This window comes from Megascapheus bottae, chromosome 4 (genome assembly GCF_031878675.1).
Source record: "Megascapheus bottae isolate mThoBot1 chromosome 4, mThoBot2.hap1, whole genome shotgun sequence".
Classification (NCBI taxonomy): domain Eukaryota; kingdom Metazoa; phylum Chordata; class Mammalia; order Rodentia; family Geomyidae; genus Megascapheus; species Megascapheus bottae.
Genome location: NC_143512.1, coordinates 10,488,617 through 10,506,881, shown reverse-complemented (window position 1 = coordinate 10,506,881; position 18,265 = coordinate 10,488,617). Strand labels below are relative to the sequence as shown.

The 18,265-nt window shown below is 38.1% G+C and overlaps 1 protein-coding gene across 6 annotated transcripts in view; it reads left to right on the top strand.

Moving 5' to 3' along the window:
* Arhgap26 (Rho GTPase activating protein 26) overlaps positions 1-18,265 on the top strand; it is a 457,842-nt gene that overhangs the window by 290,178 nt on the left and 149,399 nt on the right. For all 6 annotated transcript variants that reach the window (XM_090331301.1, XM_090331302.1, XM_090331305.1 and 3 more), the window contains exons 15-17: positions 1,605-1,692; positions 3,648-3,706; positions 5,241-5,346. In XM_090331301.1, the coding sequence (XP_090187427.1) occupies positions 1,605-1,692; positions 3,648-3,706; positions 5,241-5,346 (253 nt within the window). The remainder of the gene's footprint in view (positions 1-1,604; positions 1,693-3,647; positions 3,707-5,240; positions 5,347-18,265) is intronic.

Sequence of the window (18,265 nt, the reverse complement as noted above, 5' to 3'; positions counted from 1 at the left end):
AGATCTACCGTTCTGTGGCTTCAGAAATATATCATGGGTCATTCCTAGTTCGTTTTATGTGACAAGCTCACATACCCAGGCTCACCTGTCAAACATCTTATAAGTGCTTTGCCTTCAGGAGCCACATGTTGAAGTTGAGAACTGTTTTTGTCTCATCAACAAGTAAATGTCAAGTGAACATGGAATTGTTTGAATCACTTCCTGGGAATCATAGGCTACATCCTTAATCCATTCATGACTATTTGGCCTCTTCCTACTGAATGAAAAGCTTAGATGGGGTGGGGGGAGAAAAGAAGTACACTGATTCACTTCCATAATTAAAAAGGCCTGACTAGACACAAGGGCTAAAACTGTATTTGGATTTACTCTCAGAATCCACATGGTAGCACCTGGTAGTTACATAACCTTATAAGTGAAAGCCCAGCAAAGAGCTGTTTGTCTTCAGGAAAAGTCCTGATTCATGGTTGTTGGACTGGCTTAAGTGTGGGGCCATCCCTGAAGCTATTGCCCGAGATGATACACCTTTGAATCTTTGATCTGTCAGCCCTCAATCTCCCTTGTCTCTGGAAGGAACAAGAAAAAGAACAGAGTCTCCCTTCAAAACACAGAAACTTTACTTCTCTTCTGCTAGTTTCTGACCTACCTGGTCAATGACAGGGTATAGTTCTGCTGACCTGTCAAGCCATTCACAATCCTCAATTCTGCCACTATTTCTCACCTGTCTGTGTGCTGCTCAGGGAGACTATGAGCATTCTCTGTCACTTCTCTGATAATGCACTTAGCATGCATATGTGGATATGTGTTTAAAATTCTATGCAAGAAAAGAAAGAAGAAATGAACTATTATGGTAGTGGCTCATTGCACATCTAGGATTAAGGGAATTTCAAATTTCTTTGAAAGAAATGGGATCAACTCATGTTCAGTTTACAGAGAATAAAAACCATAGTTTTACTACTTGAACCAAGCCACTATTTTAATTTTAGAGCATTTCCTTTCAACTTTTGTTCATATGGGTTTCTCACAATTTTCATTTTTTTTACTTGACATTATGTAAGATAGCCATTTTTCATACTATGCAATTATCAGTATTACGAAAATGGTAGCACAATATTCCATTAAGGAGACATACTAAAATTCAATTAGCTATTCTTATGAGCAAACATTTAGGTTTCCTCCTTTTTTTTTGCTTTTGTTTTTGTTTCCACTGTTAAAAAGAGTGGAACATGTTGAATATTTCTAGGGTATGTAACTTTTCACATGCCTTATCTTACTTTCTGAGGAGAGATTGTGAGAAATGGGATTAACAGTTTTGAGGGTATAAACATTTTTAAGACTTTTGATGATGCATATTGCCTAATTGTTTTTCAAAACTTGAATTTATCTCTGCTGCCTCCAAGAATTTATGAGAGCATCTGTTTCACTGCCTTTTTTCCAGCAATAGACATTTGGATTTTTAAACTTTTCCTTGACGTAATAGACAAAAATATCATGTGTCATTTTTGTTTCAGTTTGCATTTCTCCCATTTCTGATGAGGTTGAATGTTTTTATGTGTGTTAGTTATATTTTATGCTCTTATTTACACATTGTCTTTTCTTCATTTCAGACCCTAAAACTGCTTCAGAAACTGAAACAGATATCTGTGCTGAATGGGAGATAAAAACCATCACCAGTGCTTTGAAGACCTATCTAAGGTAGGGACTTTCCACTTGCAGGGCTCCATGCCAGCTAGTTCTCATGCACTTAGGAAGAAAACAGCTTTATTTGCAGCTTCCCGAGAGCTGTTAGGTGGGTGTTTGCAATGTGCAAGGACCTTCTGTGCCCTTGCATTTAGTTCAGATGGTCAGATTGACAGCATATCTTCCCCAGTTGATGGGTTGTCATCACGCAGGGGTGCCTTGGGTGATTTGGAAAACTTTGATCTCAGTGAGAAATACTTAGGATAGTTAGCCACAAAGAGAACTTAAAATGTGGTCTTCCCTGAATCATCTGTTAAGAAACCATGCATCACATTCTGTTGAGAATGCTTGACTACGTGCCTTGTATATTGGGATGATTTTGCACATTGAAAGAATATATTGCTTGTGGACTATATACACAGTGGAATTTTGTGCTTCTGTCACAAAGAATGATATCAGCCCATTTGTAAGGAAATAGAAAGACCTGGGAAAAAATTATATTAGTTGAAGTAAACCAGACCCAAAGAAACATGGCTTCCTTCATTTTTTTTTTTCCAATCCTGGGCTTGGGCTCAGGGCTTGACCACTGTCACTGGATTTTCTCAAGGCTAGGGCTCTACCACTTGAGCCACAGTACCACTTCTGGCTTTTTTCTACGTATGTGGTACCGAGGAATTGAACCCGGGTCTTCGTGGATGCTAGACAAGCACTTTACCACTAGGCCAAACTCCCAGCCCCGGCTTCCTTCATTTGTAATAATGAGTATATGCCTAGGATAATTCTAGAAGTATACTACAATAGCTTAATAGGTATGTACATATGACCCTAAAAAATGATGCTAAAGGAAATGAATTCCAAGATATGGAAAGAATAATACATTACTTACATTAGCCCTTAAAATTGTATATGTGACTGTAGTAGAACTCCTTTTGTTTAGATTAGAAAATATTACCTTGCTGGAGAGACAGTTTTCCATACATCTATATTCATAATTGCTACTTCTCTTTGCTTTTGGACTACTGACTTGCCACCCCATCTCACTGAAACTTCTGCTAGACTGGAAGGACAGGAGTACCTTTTGCACTGTAGTTTTACAGGAAAGTCGTATGTAATCTTAAACAGAAAGGAAAACTAGGTTTTGTGAAGATTTACTTTGCTGGAAAGCAGAGGAAGAAGGCCACAGAAAACGAATTGACAGTGTAGGTTTTCTTGTCTATCTGGAGCATTGTAAGCAAAAGTGTAATGCAGGGGATGATGAAGACTTGGATTAAGGAATCTGATAGGAATACAGCACAGCCATAAACATATACTGTGTGTTTAATTTATTATTTAAACTATCAGAAAATAAAACATCTGTACTTAAACATATTGACAGAATAAAATTTGCATAAACCATGCCTAGTGTTTGGAGATTGTTTTCCTTTGGCACTCAGGAGCAAAGTACCTTCAGAAGGTTTTCATAGTGTTTCTCAATGCACTCACTTTAAAAACATGCTGCTGGAAAGAGGAGAGTTTAAGCACAGATATTGTAAATGTGTAGTTTCTCATGTACATCCTCAGATACTCTTATTGATTGGTGAATCATTGATTAAAAAGGAAATCTCTTGGTTTGTGTCAGACTTTTTACATTAACAGCTATCTAGCAATGACTATGAAACATAGTTATAGCCATTCCTTTATTGGCACATACCTAGAATTCTGGCTGTTTGGGAAGCAGAGATTGGGATGGTTTCAATTTGAGGACATCTTAGGCAAGAAGTTAGAAATTGCTGATCTCAGTGAACATACCAGATATAGAGACATATGCCTATAATATTTTTAGTTAAAATTAAAATTGAATTGCTATTATTTCTCTGTGATCTTTGTCTCTTAGAATGCATTGCCATCTGGCAGTCTTTAGTCTATTATTCACCAAGAATCTGATTGTTTTATTATTACACCGACTAGTCTGTACATCTTTTTTATTCCAGAATGCTTCCAGGACCACTCATGATGTACCAGTTTCAAAGAAGTTTCATCAAAGCAGCAAGTAAGTCATCAATTGATTGGAGTTTTAAGAGGGGGAAAAATACATTTTTCTATTTCAAAGAATATTCATATATTGTGTATAATACATATTTCACATTTAACATAATACAAATAAAATAAATGCCATCATATTGTCCATGTAAAGTACACATGCTCCTGAGACTGATCCAGAATAAAAACAATAGGATGGGTTAAAGACTTTGCTACTATATTGAATTTACAGTGGAATAGAAACACTTCAGAAGTATTTTTCTTTGTAGAGGGAGGGAGTTTGTGGGAAGAGAGAGGAAAAAAAAGCAAGCTTATATTTCCAGTTTTGATTATTGGAGTTCTGACTTCTTGGGGTTTTTCCATCCTTTGAGTTGTGAGTTGCATTTCACACAATGAATCACACATCACACATTTCCTAAATTGAGCATTGGAAGTGTTTCCCTGAATACGACACCATTTATGTAACTTCACAGTCGTCTTTCCATCATGTCTTCCATTTACAGCTTCTGATCATTCTTCAACTACATCATCCAGACCCTAGCATCGTATTACTGGTATTAAACTACAGAGGGATTAGGCGCAAGCTACACTAAGTAGATTGGCATCTGTCTACGTGGGGTAGCTTCAGGAAGGGGGGCAGTTATATTCTCTATCAGATTGCACTCTGGCATGAATCTTTGTGATAATATTATGCCCATAGCTTGTGCCTCCCCCTGGTACCTTCAGTCTTTGGAGTTTATTTACTCTGGTCGATACTACTGCCCTTCTTTAGTAGTTCCTAAAGTGGCCTTATCTCCTCATAGTTGTTCCCTTAAAACACGGAGGAGGAAGACATGGAGAAGGTTGGGAGTGAAGATGGTGTTTATGTGATTTCTTTCTTCTAGAAATTCCAACCCCCTAGCAACCATTCTCTAATTAAAGCTCACATCAGCCCTATAAATAGGTGAGATATGTACCAGCGATCTATTTCCCAGCAAAATGAGGCCACTTACCCAAGTTCCACCAGAGAACATGACAAACAAGGTATAGGTTATAGGATGGCAGAAAGATTTAAATACATTTTTTTCTGTCATTGCTTTCTAGTGGGCTGCTTTTCATACTTAACTGGAGAGTAATGCGTATTTCTTCAATGTTGTCTCAATGCCTTATTTTGATATTTGACACCCTTGCAATGCTGTTCACATAAGATTTGTTTATCACTTTACAAGTGCATGAAGTTCTTTCCTTCTTTGAAATGAAGGCCACCCTCTAGGGAGCCAGCTGCTCTGGAGTCCTTGCTCTATGTGTACAGTTGACTGGCTTCATTTCATTGCCTCATCACTTTGGCCTGAATTTTTGAACAGTTATTTTGATGAACCCTGTAACACAAACATCATTAACGAAGGCCTTCCTGGTCTTGTTGGGCTGATCATACAGCATGTATGCAAAGTTAGATTATATATCTCTAAGAAACCTTCAGTCTGTTAATCACAAATTTTGGTTTCCCTTGTAAAGTGCCTTAGCTGTGGCCGTCATGAAATATCACCTTCCTCCTTTCTTCACAGAACTGGAGAATCAAGAGACTCGTGTCTCTGAGATACACAGCCTTGTTCATCGGCTCCCAGAGAAAAATCGGCAGATGTTACAGTTGCTCATGAACCACTTGGCAAAGTATGTTTATGACCCATTACTGACCCTTTTCTACTGCAGAGAGTTTTTACTACAAAGCTGGTGTCAGTTTTGCTTATGTGTTTTCTCTCCCACTATTGCATCAGGTAGGCTTAGGAAAGAAATGTGTGAAATGTTAACTGCAGAGAAGAACAGCAGCAAAGGCCAGATGGCCTTCACCAAGAAGGCTGGGGTAGTAGGCCAGTGCCGCTATGCCACCAAGCACTGTTCACTGAGGGAATTTGCTCGTGGGATGAAGGGCAAATTTTAGGTTATCAGAGAATTTCTGACCTCACATATTATTCTGATAATCAAAGACAAGCAAGAATGCATTGTTGGTTTATGAATTTGGAGCAAGAAATCCTAGATTGTAAGGCTGTGTGTGTGGTTGATCTCAGGATCTTGTACTTGCTAAGCTAGCACTGTCCCACCTGAGTTACACCTTCAGCTCTTTGCTACTTTAGGTTTTAGGTTTTAGTTTTGGGGTTTTTGTTTGTTTGCTTTTTGTTTTTTTGTTGTTGTTTTCTTCTAGATAGAGTTTTGAGTATTTCTCCAGCTGGTCTCTGACTGATATTCCTTCAGATACCTGACTAATACCTAGGATCACAAATCTGAATTACCATGCCCATCTTGTTCTTTGAGGGAATCTCACCAACTTTTTGCTAGTGCTGGTCTCAAATGGAAATGTTGTCAAGTAGCTAGGAGTAAAGCTTATTCTTCTTAGTAAGCCATTTAACCACCTCTGGACAAATCACTGAACTTCCCATTCCTTAAATTTCTTCATTTTCCAAGGGTACTTAATAGGCTCTCTTCAAGATCATAGATTTTTTTAAATACCTGTGATAAAAGCAGTATAGAAAAAAGTATAGAGAAAAAAGGATTATTTTTGGCAAATGCACAGTTTCCCTGTGAGATAATCAAAGTATTCAAAGAGGTCTAAATTTTCCTGCTGGGAGGTTTTTTTTTTTCCTATTGGAATGGTTTTAAATTTTTCTGTATCTATTGTTGCCTGACTATTTACTTTGCTATATCAATCATTTTGTGCATATTATGTTCTGAACTTCTACTGACTTAGATAGACAGACACAAAAGATAGAATGAGTATGTAAAAGTTAACCTAAATCATTGTAGATTCTACTGAACTGATTGTTATGTACGTTTAACTTTTTCAGTGTTTCATACATGCCATTGAGTCAGTCCATTGGGATTAGTTGATATTCTTCTAAGGGAAATTGTGAAGAAAGGAAAGTGTGTCTTATATGGGTTAAAAGGAACTGAGTAGAAGTGAAGGATTTTCCCATTATTGATCAAAGATATTTTTGTTGTTCTATATTGTTCAGAAACAATTAAGAAGCATAACAGAAAACAAAGCAAAACAACAACAGCAAACACATGACTATTTGCACTGAGATTGCCCAAAACATGTCAGAGACTTCTGATGAAGTGTATTTAAATGGGAATTCAGCTTTAGAAAGCTGTTCCAGATGCTGTGAGATGACAGTTTAGTGACTGTTCCACCCAATCCAGAGACAAGCATTTGTTAAACTATAAAGCTGGTTCCCATGTTAGTTGCTAAACTTTGTACACTTGAAAGGCATCCACCAAAATAGTCAGTTCCTTGTGCATACTCCAGCCACATTTATGTGGGAAGTTTATGGGCTACTCTATGGTCACTGGGTCTTTTGGAGCCTTAAGGCCTGCTGGGAACAGCTGGAGGAGACAGGTTAGGAACTAACTAAAAGCAGTGGGTCTTTTAAGGCTGTACAATTGGACTGAGAGCTTAATTGGACTGAGAGAGAGTGAGAGCGAATGACATTTTCAGCAGAGCCAGTACTGAGTTTTGCCCATTTGTAAATTGCCAGGTGGATTGTTAAAGAAGAAGAAGAGGAAAAGATTAAAATAACAAAATAAACCCTTAAAGTAGGCCTCAAACAGTTGAGAATCTATTCATCTCTACTGGATGGTTTGTTTGTTGCTTATTTTTCACCCTTCCCTTCCCCAGTCCCATTAAGATCAGTGCATCTTTGTTTCTGAACTAAGGTATAGCGCAACTGGGAAATGCAAGTTACAGCTGTGATCCTGACCGCCAATTTAACCAACTTTGTTGCTGAAGTTGTTTATTCCATATTCTTAACTTTTACTATTTGGGAATGATTTTCTTTGGTTTTAAGTATTTCTTCTTACTCTTTTTTTTTTTAATGGCAATACTGGGGTTTGAACTCAGGACCCCATGGTCTCAGCGGGCTTTTTCATTCATATCTGGTATTCTACCATTTGAGCCATATCTCAAGTCCAGCTTTTTTGCTGATAAGTAAAGATAGCCTCTGTTAGTCTTTTCTTCCCATACTGGCTTTTTCCATGACTCAGATTCCTGAGTAGCTAGGATTTCAGGCTTTGAGGCACTGGTACCCACTGTTAGGACAGTTCTTTGTTCATAGTATCACTAAACCAACTACATACAGATGCACTTTCCTGCTTTAATGTGAGGTGGACAGAATTTGTGTTGGAAAACACAGACTCCAGTTCTCATCTTGTTGTATCCTTGGTCATGCAGAGCCTCTGTGTTGCAAATGTCCTCCAGAAAGGAGAACTGGAAGAAGTGAGCCCTGCTGAATCCAGTGCAGTGTTGATCTAGTTCTCAATAAATTCTTTGCCACCCAGAGGAATTCTAAGATTCCACTTAAACTATATTCTCACAGTACGGTACTTATTTTAAAATCTAGCAGTAAGGTAAAGTTAACTTGGGACAAGAGCTTAGTGTAATTGTAGTTTTCTCACATTCAGACTTATCCTAGGATCCGCCTGAGCTATTGTTCCTCTGGGCTACTTGCTTAATGGCCAGCTTCCTTCCTAAGTTTTGGTTTCAGGGTCAATTCTGTTGGAAAGTTCAGTGTTTACTTCTCTCATTACCTACTGTTTGCTGAATGTATCTCAGGTTCTAGTTCAAAGGCAAGATGCTCTGTGTTGTGTATTTTTTTAAGTATTCTTTTGAAGCAGTTTCCAAAATGGATTTCTCTTAGCTGTAGAGGGAGAATTGAGACGTTTTATATTTAAACTTAAGGAAAAATGTATCCAGAAGTGGGGAAAAGACTTGAAGGGAAAGGATTAAAAACCCCTAACCATTGAAGCAAATGATTGTCAGGATGCATCCAAGTCTTAGACATTCTGGCTTAGTTTCAGACCTCAGAGAGAACACAAAAATTATTAAAGAACCATGCACATATTTTTGTTGTTCCAGCATAAATTGACTACAATAATTAGATGTTTTCTATTTGGGTTTGGGAGTCTAGTATGCAGTCTGGTGTCATGTGCCTCAAGCATGGTTAGAATCTCCTGGGATGTGAGTTTACGCTGACATCTTGGGGCTATACTCTGAGTCTACAAGGCAGATGCTTTGCCTAGGAACCTGTATTTATGGTTTGTTTCCTAGATAACTGTGATACAGTCTTTGAAAATCATTGGCCTAAAGAATGGGCCATATGCAAGAATTTTCTAGAAAGAGAAATTATATTAAGGGGAATACAGATTAGGATTAGAAAGGCATTAGTAATAGGAAAAAGAAGCTAAAAGCTTCAAGTCAATAATATTGTCATGATTAAATTAACAAAAATATCTTGATTTGGTTTCTCAAGATGTTGCAATTGGCTTCATATTAATTTTAGCTCACAGCACATGACTGTTGAAAAATCATACATAAATTATTTTTAATTATGAAGGAAAGCATGCAATACAGTTTTGGATCTTTGCACAGATTATTTTACCTATTTGAGTCTCTGCTTTCTGACTTTTCTATTAATTACATGATGTTTTATTTTCATTGGGTAGGCAAGTATGGAATGGGAGAGGTGGGAAGGTGAGAGGACTAACCGGAACAAGAAAGAAAACTCCCGAGCTCATAATTATACGAGTAATAAGACTAGATGAGTAATAAAGAGTAATTTCATGGTAGTTTCCTAATGTTTACATATTATGATGACTCCAAGTATGTTGTATATCCCCACACATACCATTTGTAGTGGCTCATTGTAACTTTATTACAGTGTTTATACTATGTGGGAAGATTTCAAAGGACTCTCCATACATAAGGAGTGGCTATTAAAAATACCTTTTCACAGCTGTTTTCCCCAATACATTTATTGAGCTATAAATCTCTGTCTCATTTCTTTTTCTGCAGCAATTTTCTTTGTTACTTGGTTATTGTTCAAGAGGAAGAAGCTCATCTTTCCTCTTCAAGATAGCATTATATTGTTTTGTATGCTTTGAGCTGTATGAAGGGGAAAATTCTAATTCAAAAGGTCTTAATAAGGGAATCTATTTTTCTTTTTTTTTTTTTTTTGCCAGTCCTGGGCTTGAGCTCAGGGCCTGAGCACTGTCCTTGGACTTTCTCAAGGCTAGAGCTCTACCCCTTGAGCCTCAGCACCACTTCTGGCTTTTTTCTATGTATGTGGTACCGAGGAATCGAACCCAGGTCTTCATGCATGCTAGGCAAGCACTTTAACCACTAGGCCAAACTCCCGGCCCCGGGAATCTATTTTTCTATCACACAAAATCATTCTGGAGAGTCGGCTTATTTTGTGGCTCATGAAAAACTCAGGTTATTTCCATGCTCTGCTCAACCAGCCTCTTTGTACGAGCTAGCTTCTCTTAGGATCATATGATGTTACATCATGTCCTTACATATCAGTGCATGTCCAGAGGCAAAAGAGGCATTGGTTCTTATTTGGTTATTTTTAAGAGTTATGATGATATTTTCCCAGATATTTTTTGCTATTCTCCATCACTTCTCATTGCTTCAAAGTAATTGCAAGCAAGAACATTGGGACCATCAACAATTATGTCATATGAAACAGAATGTATCTGAGCTACTTATGGGGGCACAGACACCTAAATAAATGCAGACCTTCCTATAAATATCTATTCCAAGTAGTGTGGGTAAAATAATACTTAAATGCAAAGAACAAAAAGGGGGACATTTGAAACTAAGAGGCGATAAATTATGAAATCTGGTCTGGGGTTAGGGGAAGAAAGAGCGTAAAAAAGAAAGCAAAATTGGTTTTAGTGTCAGTGCCTCATTTCTGTTTGTTGTTATTGTTTTTCATTATGTAATCATCTAATGTTTATTTCAATCATCTATTACATGTAGTAATGTTTCAGAAAAAATAAAATTTAGCCTCATGACTGACAAAACTAAAATAAAGTTCAGTTGATTCTATTAAGTCATGAAAAAAATTATTGGACAAATGAAAGGCATACAAGTTAGATCTTCCTCAAAATATATAGACATTATCAAGGATTGAGTATCTAGTTACTTGGCTTTTTTTTTCTCTATCTTATTCCTGTGATTGAAGTCTAAGTATTTTTAGACATTCCAGAAAATAAAGGAGTGGCTATTAAAAATAGCCATCCAGTAGCTTCCTTCAGTGAAGGAAAGAGTGAATGAAGTTCATGTACAAATGCCTGTTGTTATAAAAGAAGTTGTTGCTAGGCTCTAACTAGCATTTCTTGACATTCTTAAGAAGGGATCAAAATGAAAGGAGTTGGGCATTGCTACTTGGCATTAATACATACCTTATACTCTAATAAAGACTGGAGGGAAAGATTTACTAGCTTAGTGATAAGTTATTAAACATATATGAAAAGTTACTTATTTCCTTGTCATCTATACTAATCTAAACAAATTAGCTATGTTACTTCATAAAACATTTAACATCATAATACTTTTAATGTATTAGAAGCTCCTCTAAGCTGATATGATCACCATCTATCAACCAGACACCCTGGCTCCCAACTCTTTGTTCTGTCTTGTAGCCACCAGAACTCTACAATGGTGGTGTGGCCTGATAGCCCATTGAGTCCTGCTGACTCACTTTCTCCATTCTCATTTGTCTTATCCCTTACTGATATCTACCCTGAACTGGTAGTTCTGGTAATTTTATTTATCCCGTTAATCCATCTGTTTTTCTCTGTCTCTATCACTAAGTTTCATGCCCAAATTGCCATGTCTCTCTCACCCCCCCCCCCCAAACCTCTTCTTTGGTTATACTGGCTGGTGGCATTCTGGTTCCCTCCCCTTCAGTCCATAGTGTGCAGACCCTGAAGCTAAGGATTTTTGAAAACAGTCTCAATCTGTGTTTCCCTTGTTTGTTTGTTTGTTTGTTTGTTTTTAAGCACAGCAACAACTTCAAAGGCAGCTTCCCTATTGCTGTTATAAGAGAGTCCTGGGTATAGCCTTTCAGAATTTATATGATTATTAGCGTCCTCCTACTGTGTAGAATATCTACTCAGGAATATTTGTTAACCTGAAGCTTGAATAATCTCTTGACTTTTGCCTAAACATCTCCTTTTTCCAGTTCATTTTCTGATTTCTGAATGGCTGCTCTTAGCCTTTGCCTGCCAAGGGCTCCTCTATTCTAGTTTCAGCTCACATTCCTCAGCTTACAAGAATCCTTCCTGTTTCACATGACATGCTGCTTCCTGAGTTCCCAGAGCCCTTACTGTTTCTCACTTTTTGCTTCTATCGCTTTCTACCTGTGAGGCATTTAGGTTTGCCAGGGTCATCTCTCATTCCTTCTAGATCAGAATCTCCCAGGGATAGGCCTCCTGTCTCCTTTGTATTTGTTTCTTACCTATAAGTTGTAAACACATTGTGAGTAGAACAGTGGTGTGTTCTATTTGGTGATTTATCCCCAAAATATTGCTCTTTAAAAAATCTAAAAAGGGGTGATTTTGCTTGAAATTTTCAGATATCCATGCCAGCAATTGTCTGGAATTGAATGTACAGGAGCCACACTGTCCCCAGGATGTGCCTTCCCCAGTTTGCCATAGTTTTCCACTGTCCTGTTGTCCTTGCTGCTTCCCACCCAGCTAGCCTTGCTATAGGCATTTGAGGTTTTACCCTCTCCCCCAGCCTACCTTTCTGCTTATCCCTCTATTGGGATAAACAGAAGTGTGGGTTCTTTTCCTGACTGGTTCTTTTTATTTTTCCCTCCTCTCATTGAACGTTAATCATTTTTGATAGATTGGTTCCTGGAAGAAGTAGGAGGTTCTGTTTTGCAGTTTCCGGATCTATTTATGCTTGAGGGTCAGAGAAAATTTCTTTTTCTTTTCTTTTCTTTTTTTTTTCCAGACTAAGAATGGGATTCTCAAAGGACCTTCTTAAGCTATTTTTGGCAGAACCAAAGGAAAAATCTATTTAAAGGGATACTGCAAAGAGGACAACCACATATTTTACAGCAAACAGGCAACTTAGCACTTTAAATTAATGGAAATGCAAAAGAAGAAATCAGCTCAATCTTTGCTTAGCCTTTCTGCCAGACCTCTCTTACTTTCAGCATAAGAATTTTTCTGGTCTGTGCTTTTTTAGCCTTAAGGGTTAGGAGAAGGAAAGATGCAGATTCAGTCTAAACTCTTTTTCGCTTAAAAAAAAATCAGCTAAATTTCTGAATTCAAGGAACTACATCTTTCCCAGCCCATGGAACGCTTGTTCTCTGAGGGGAAATGCCTGAGTTCAAGCTGTTAGTCCTCTGCTGTCTCTGAGCTTCTTTGATTTGGGCCTCTTGTTTGTTTTGAGTTGTTTCCCTTCTGTTTGGCTTTCTTTTTCAATGACTTTCCTGTTTTCAGATTGGACTCTTCCTCTTTTGAACTCAAGGAGTCACCCATGGAGTTCCCTCTAAAATTCCAGAAGGAGGATGCTATTTTTTTCCCTTCTTAATCGTTGCCCCTGTTTATTTTTATTTTTAATAAAAGTGAAAGTATTAGCAAACTGCATAGCCAGCCGTTCTCATTTGTTCAGGATTTCTCATATGTTTTCCCTGAGAGCAAAGTCATTAAATTAAATGGTTCTCTTTGGGGACACTGAAGTCCTCTTTTGCTGAACCTTCTTTGCACAGTACAAAAAGTGTTATCTATGATGCTTCTCCATAGTTATTCACAATTGTGAATCAAATGTGCCAGGCATGAATTCAGATATTTATGAATCAGGTCAGGATTGAGAGTACAGTAGTTAAGGAGAACATTCTGGGTCCATACTATCTGATTTTGTTATTTTAACTTTGTCTCTCCTGTAACTTTGTTTGAATTTCCTTATGATTCCATGCATCTTACTTGGGATTTTGCTAAACAAACATCACCTGAGCTATGCCCCCATCCTAACTTGTCTTCTTATGCTCAGATTTTATCATCTGGAAAAAGAGGCAATAATACTAACATCAGAAAAGTTTTAACTAGCACGTCATTTTTTTTTTCTCGTTTCTCCTGCCTTCATTCCAGCCACTGCTCTGGACTTTAGCTAACATTGTACAAATGTAAGCTAATAACTTAACCATTTAACCCATCATAAGCCCCAATCCCTAATGCAGAAAAGTATGGCACAAAAACATCCACATACCTGTAGCCTGAATACAGGTTAAAATACCCAACTATAAAAATACCAAAAAACAGTAAACTGAAACCCAGTGGGAATTAGACACTTTTAAGGTAGGTTCAAGAGATGGAGCCAAGTCTGATCCTTTTTTTTTTTGCCAATCCTGGGCTTGAGCTTAGGACCTGAGCCCTGTCCTTGGACTTTCTCAAGGCTAGAGCTCTACCACTTGAGCCCCAGTACCACTTCCAGCTTTTTTTCTATGTATGTGGTATCAAGGAATTGAACCCCAGTCTTTGTGCATGCTAGGCAAGCACTCTACCACTAGGCCAAACTCCCGGCCCCAGATGGTGACTTACTTCTCTACCCAGTTTCTCCTTGAAATTTCCTAGTAGTTTATTTACTTCAGTCTCATCCTTATGGGAAACTTAAAGTAAGACAACACCATTACCTGCCCTCTTAGAATTTTGAGAACTTAAATCCATGTAAATAAAGCTCTAGAAGAATTTCAAGCATTCACTGTATCCTCTGTAAATGTTTGCTTTTGCAATCTGCTTGAGAAATTGGAAGAAAGGAGAAAGAAAAATGTGGGGCAGTTCCTTAAGGTGAGGGAAGATGGAGCACCTATTGAAGTAATGAAACTAAAACAAGTCATTGTTACTGACTGGACTCGACTTTGTTCATAGTTATGGTATTGACAAAATTTCTAGGCCTAGATGCTGAAAGTATAACACATTCATTCTCTTCTGCTGAGTGGATTTCTTAGTGTCCTTGTGTTCATGTTTGCTTTGCTTATGTTTTCTTGGCAGTTTGTGTGTGTTTGGCCCAAAGGGCTGAGCATCTCATCCTTCCTAGCAAAAGATGAGCCACACAGGGCCAGCTGGGAGAAGGAACTATTCATATCTGGTTTCAGGTCCCACTTTACACCTACCCTCACACTTCCCTGGTAAGGATTCAGAGCTTTCCATGATTCAGTTCCTTCCAGGAGCAGAGCACCTGTTGGAAAGGGCAAGCTGAATGGGGCTGACTTCCACTAGAGGGTGGCTCTTCCTGCTCCTCCCTCTTCCCTTTCTGTTTCTTGGTGTTGCAAGTCTGATTTCATCTCCGAAGCAGCTGTCTTTGCTTCAGTTCAATAACTTTTAATTTCCTGGAGAAGGGGGGACATGTTATATCATACAGACATCTTAGTCTTCGTGGTCTGGAAATTTCCACTCACTTTGGTAATCTTTGAAATGTTTCTCTTTGTGGGAGACTTTCCTTCTGCTTGACTCGGTTTCACTGCCCTCTCAGATCAAATATAACCATTCATGGTGAAAATCATCCTCACTGCCATTCTTATTGTCCTTGATTTCCATCTTGAGTTGCTAATCTCTTAATCCACACTACAAGGAAGGTTGTGTATATATCCAGTTTCATTATGTATTAGTAGATGCTTTTTCTCTTTTGCAGTTTAACTCAACAAAGACTTAGAATAAATATTCAGGCAGTTGAAAGTTCTGCTTTATCACATGTATGAGTATTTTTCTTCAAGCAGCTTAACATCCTGATTGGCACAAGGAGATTTCAGAAAAGGAGTTGCTATTTTAGTTTGTTGTTTGTAAGCAACAATATTAACTTAATTAAAAAGAAAAATAGTAGGAAATGTATTGAAAGTTTTAGGGGAAAGATTTCTAAAAGTTAAGTTGAACCGTCAGACATTGCAGAGCTTTCTTAAGGGCTTTCAGGGTACTTGGCATCCTTCTGCATTTTCTGGAGTGATTGCTTCTTTCCAGATGTTAGTATCAGATCTTGCTTCCTATTACAGTAAGAAAATACGCAGAAGAGAACTTCTCTAAGCTCCCATCACCACATCCATACCCGTTTTCATGTTTCTACCATCCTTTCTCCTCTGTGCAAGATAGAAGCACCAGATAGAAGCACCAGCATTTCTACCTAACGGCCATTCTTCTTGTCCTTCCCTGGAGCTCTAGCAAATTAATTCCAGTTGTATCCACCTGCTTCCCCTGTGCTGTCATTCAATAACATTAACTGTTCTGCCTCAGATGAGTATTACTACAACAGAAACAAGTAGTAATTTCGACAGTAATGAAAACCAAGAAAATAACTGTAAAGAACTTTTTCCAAGCCCTGCCTCCCCTTTTAGATACCACCTTATTTCTCTGTGCCCTTTTCCTTAGAACTTCTCAAGTAGTTGTCTGTACTTCCTGTTCTCATTCCTCTCTTCCTATTCTCTCTTGAACCTACACAGGCTTTTCTTTCCATTGGGTCTCCTGCCAGTGTGGCATATCATTACATGTTGTTAAATCAGCTTTAGACTTCTCTTCCCATGATTATTCTGAAGGACTTATCTGAAATGCTTTCTCTCTTGAAATGCTTTCTTCACTGGGCTTTTGGGGATTGTACCTTCCTGGATTTTCTGCTGTCCCCTTTACTGCCGTGACCACAACTCAGACCTTCAGTCTTAAGACCTGACTTTCCTTCCTTCTGCCCTTCCCCTATCTAGTTTGGTTTACCTCCGTTTAGACATTGCAACTGCCTATCCCCCTTATCCCCTATCCACCAGGGTTGCTTTTTATTCCCTCATAGCACATGTCACGGCCATATATATATAGCGCCAGTCCTGGAGCTTGAACTCAGGGCCTGGGCACTGTCCTTGAGCTGGCAAGGAATCAAACTGATTCCCCAAATATATTCTATATTTATCTTACTTTTTTTCTGAACTGGGAACTCAGTTGATGCTATTTGTCTGCTCTGAAATACTGTGTCCTTTGTGCCTAAGACAGTTTTTTTGCATGTAGTAGGTACTCAGTGATTATTTCTTAAATAAATGAATGAAAGAGTAGAAAAAATTTAGAGAACTCATGGGTGACCCCTTAGAGTACTGTCTTTGCACATCACACCTCCAATCACTTCTGCCTGCTTGAAAATCCATTGCAAGTAACATTCATAGTACATGGAGTTGTAATAGTCTTTTTTAGGCAACATACCCATTGCTATTGAAGGTAGTAGTGAGATTCTTTGCTCACATTTTGGTAGGACCACATGTAATAAGAGAAGGGAAGCCAAGTGAAAATTTTCCAGGAAAAAATTAATCAAAGGATGCTAGGTATTTAAAAATACCAGGTATTCACGAGAGTGTTGTTTGCTAAAGTATATTCCATTGCTGTAGAGATGCCCTCTTTCACATTAGAAACTTCAGGCCTTGGCACAGACATTAACTTGAATAAGTGCCTATATAATGCTGTCATAAATCATTTTGTAGGATACGGGAACATCATAATAACAGATACAACATGACATTCACATATTTCTCTTATTTTGTTACATAGCCTAGCTTCCCCAGAATACTTAATTCTGGCTTTTCATGAGTTAGCATTTCGTGAAGGCCTACCCTTTCTTTATCTCTTTATATTATCTTTGATCAGTTGTATAAAGAGTTTTCTGTCAACTTATAAGTACAATTCATCTTAGTCAATGTCTGCTACTTCTTTCTCATCTCTCCCAACTCCACCCATCCCCTCCATTTCCCTAGTGCTACTTTATTCATATGTATACACCAAGTATTATTACTGCCTTCACATACCCCTCTGCCCTGTATGTCTGCACTGTACCTGAATGCAGGGTGTGTCATGATAGAAGATTCATTACCAGCAGTGTGTGATAGAGAGAAGGTATTAGAAGGTATTCAGCCTCCAGAAGTTGGCATGCTTATGTTTTCTTAAGTTATCAGGAAGATGGGGGCTTCCCATGGCATTCAGCTCAGCTCATCATTCAGATTTTCTTATTCACTGTACTGCCATTTTGTATTTTTAAATTGTACTTCTGAGTGGAACTATTTCCATGCCACCCAGCTCTGAGCTTTCCTTCCTAAATGGTTGCCTGTCTTACAATGCTATCTTCCTAGCTCTAGTCAGATGGTTGGTAAAGAACAGTGACAAAAAATGTTACTTGCCCCTTCCTTATCATAGCATTAGTATATTGTGATTCTTGACATGAATAGGCACATCTAAAATTGTTTTAGTCAGGGTTAAATCTGATCTGACTCCACTGAAACTTCCTGTAAACCTTACAGAGACTGTGGAGAGGTCAGAAACTAAATTATTAATAAATTAGTTAAATTCCTAATAAACTAGTAAAGGATCCAGAATTGTGTCTTACTTTAAAGGAAAGTTCCAAGTGAGATGCTTTAGCAGTAAAAATCTACATTATATGTTAGTTGCTGTAAATCATGTACATCTCTAATAAAGAACTGACCTGAGATAATGAAACAGTGCCACTTACCCAGTTGTATCATTCATTTTAGCAGTTGATTAGGAACAAGACACTAGTTTAGCCAACTTGCTAGTTATTTCTATGAGAGTAGTTGTGGAAAACTTTGGCCTAACAGGCAGAGGTTCTCATCCTGTATTCTTTTTACTCATTTTATGTACAATTTGAGCTAGTTTATCAAGCCTAGAGTTTCTTCATATATAAAGACAAAGGAATTAATTACTTGTTTTTGCTAGTACCAGGGTTTGAACTCGGGGATGGGGTGCTATCCTTTACGTTTTTTGCTCAAGACTC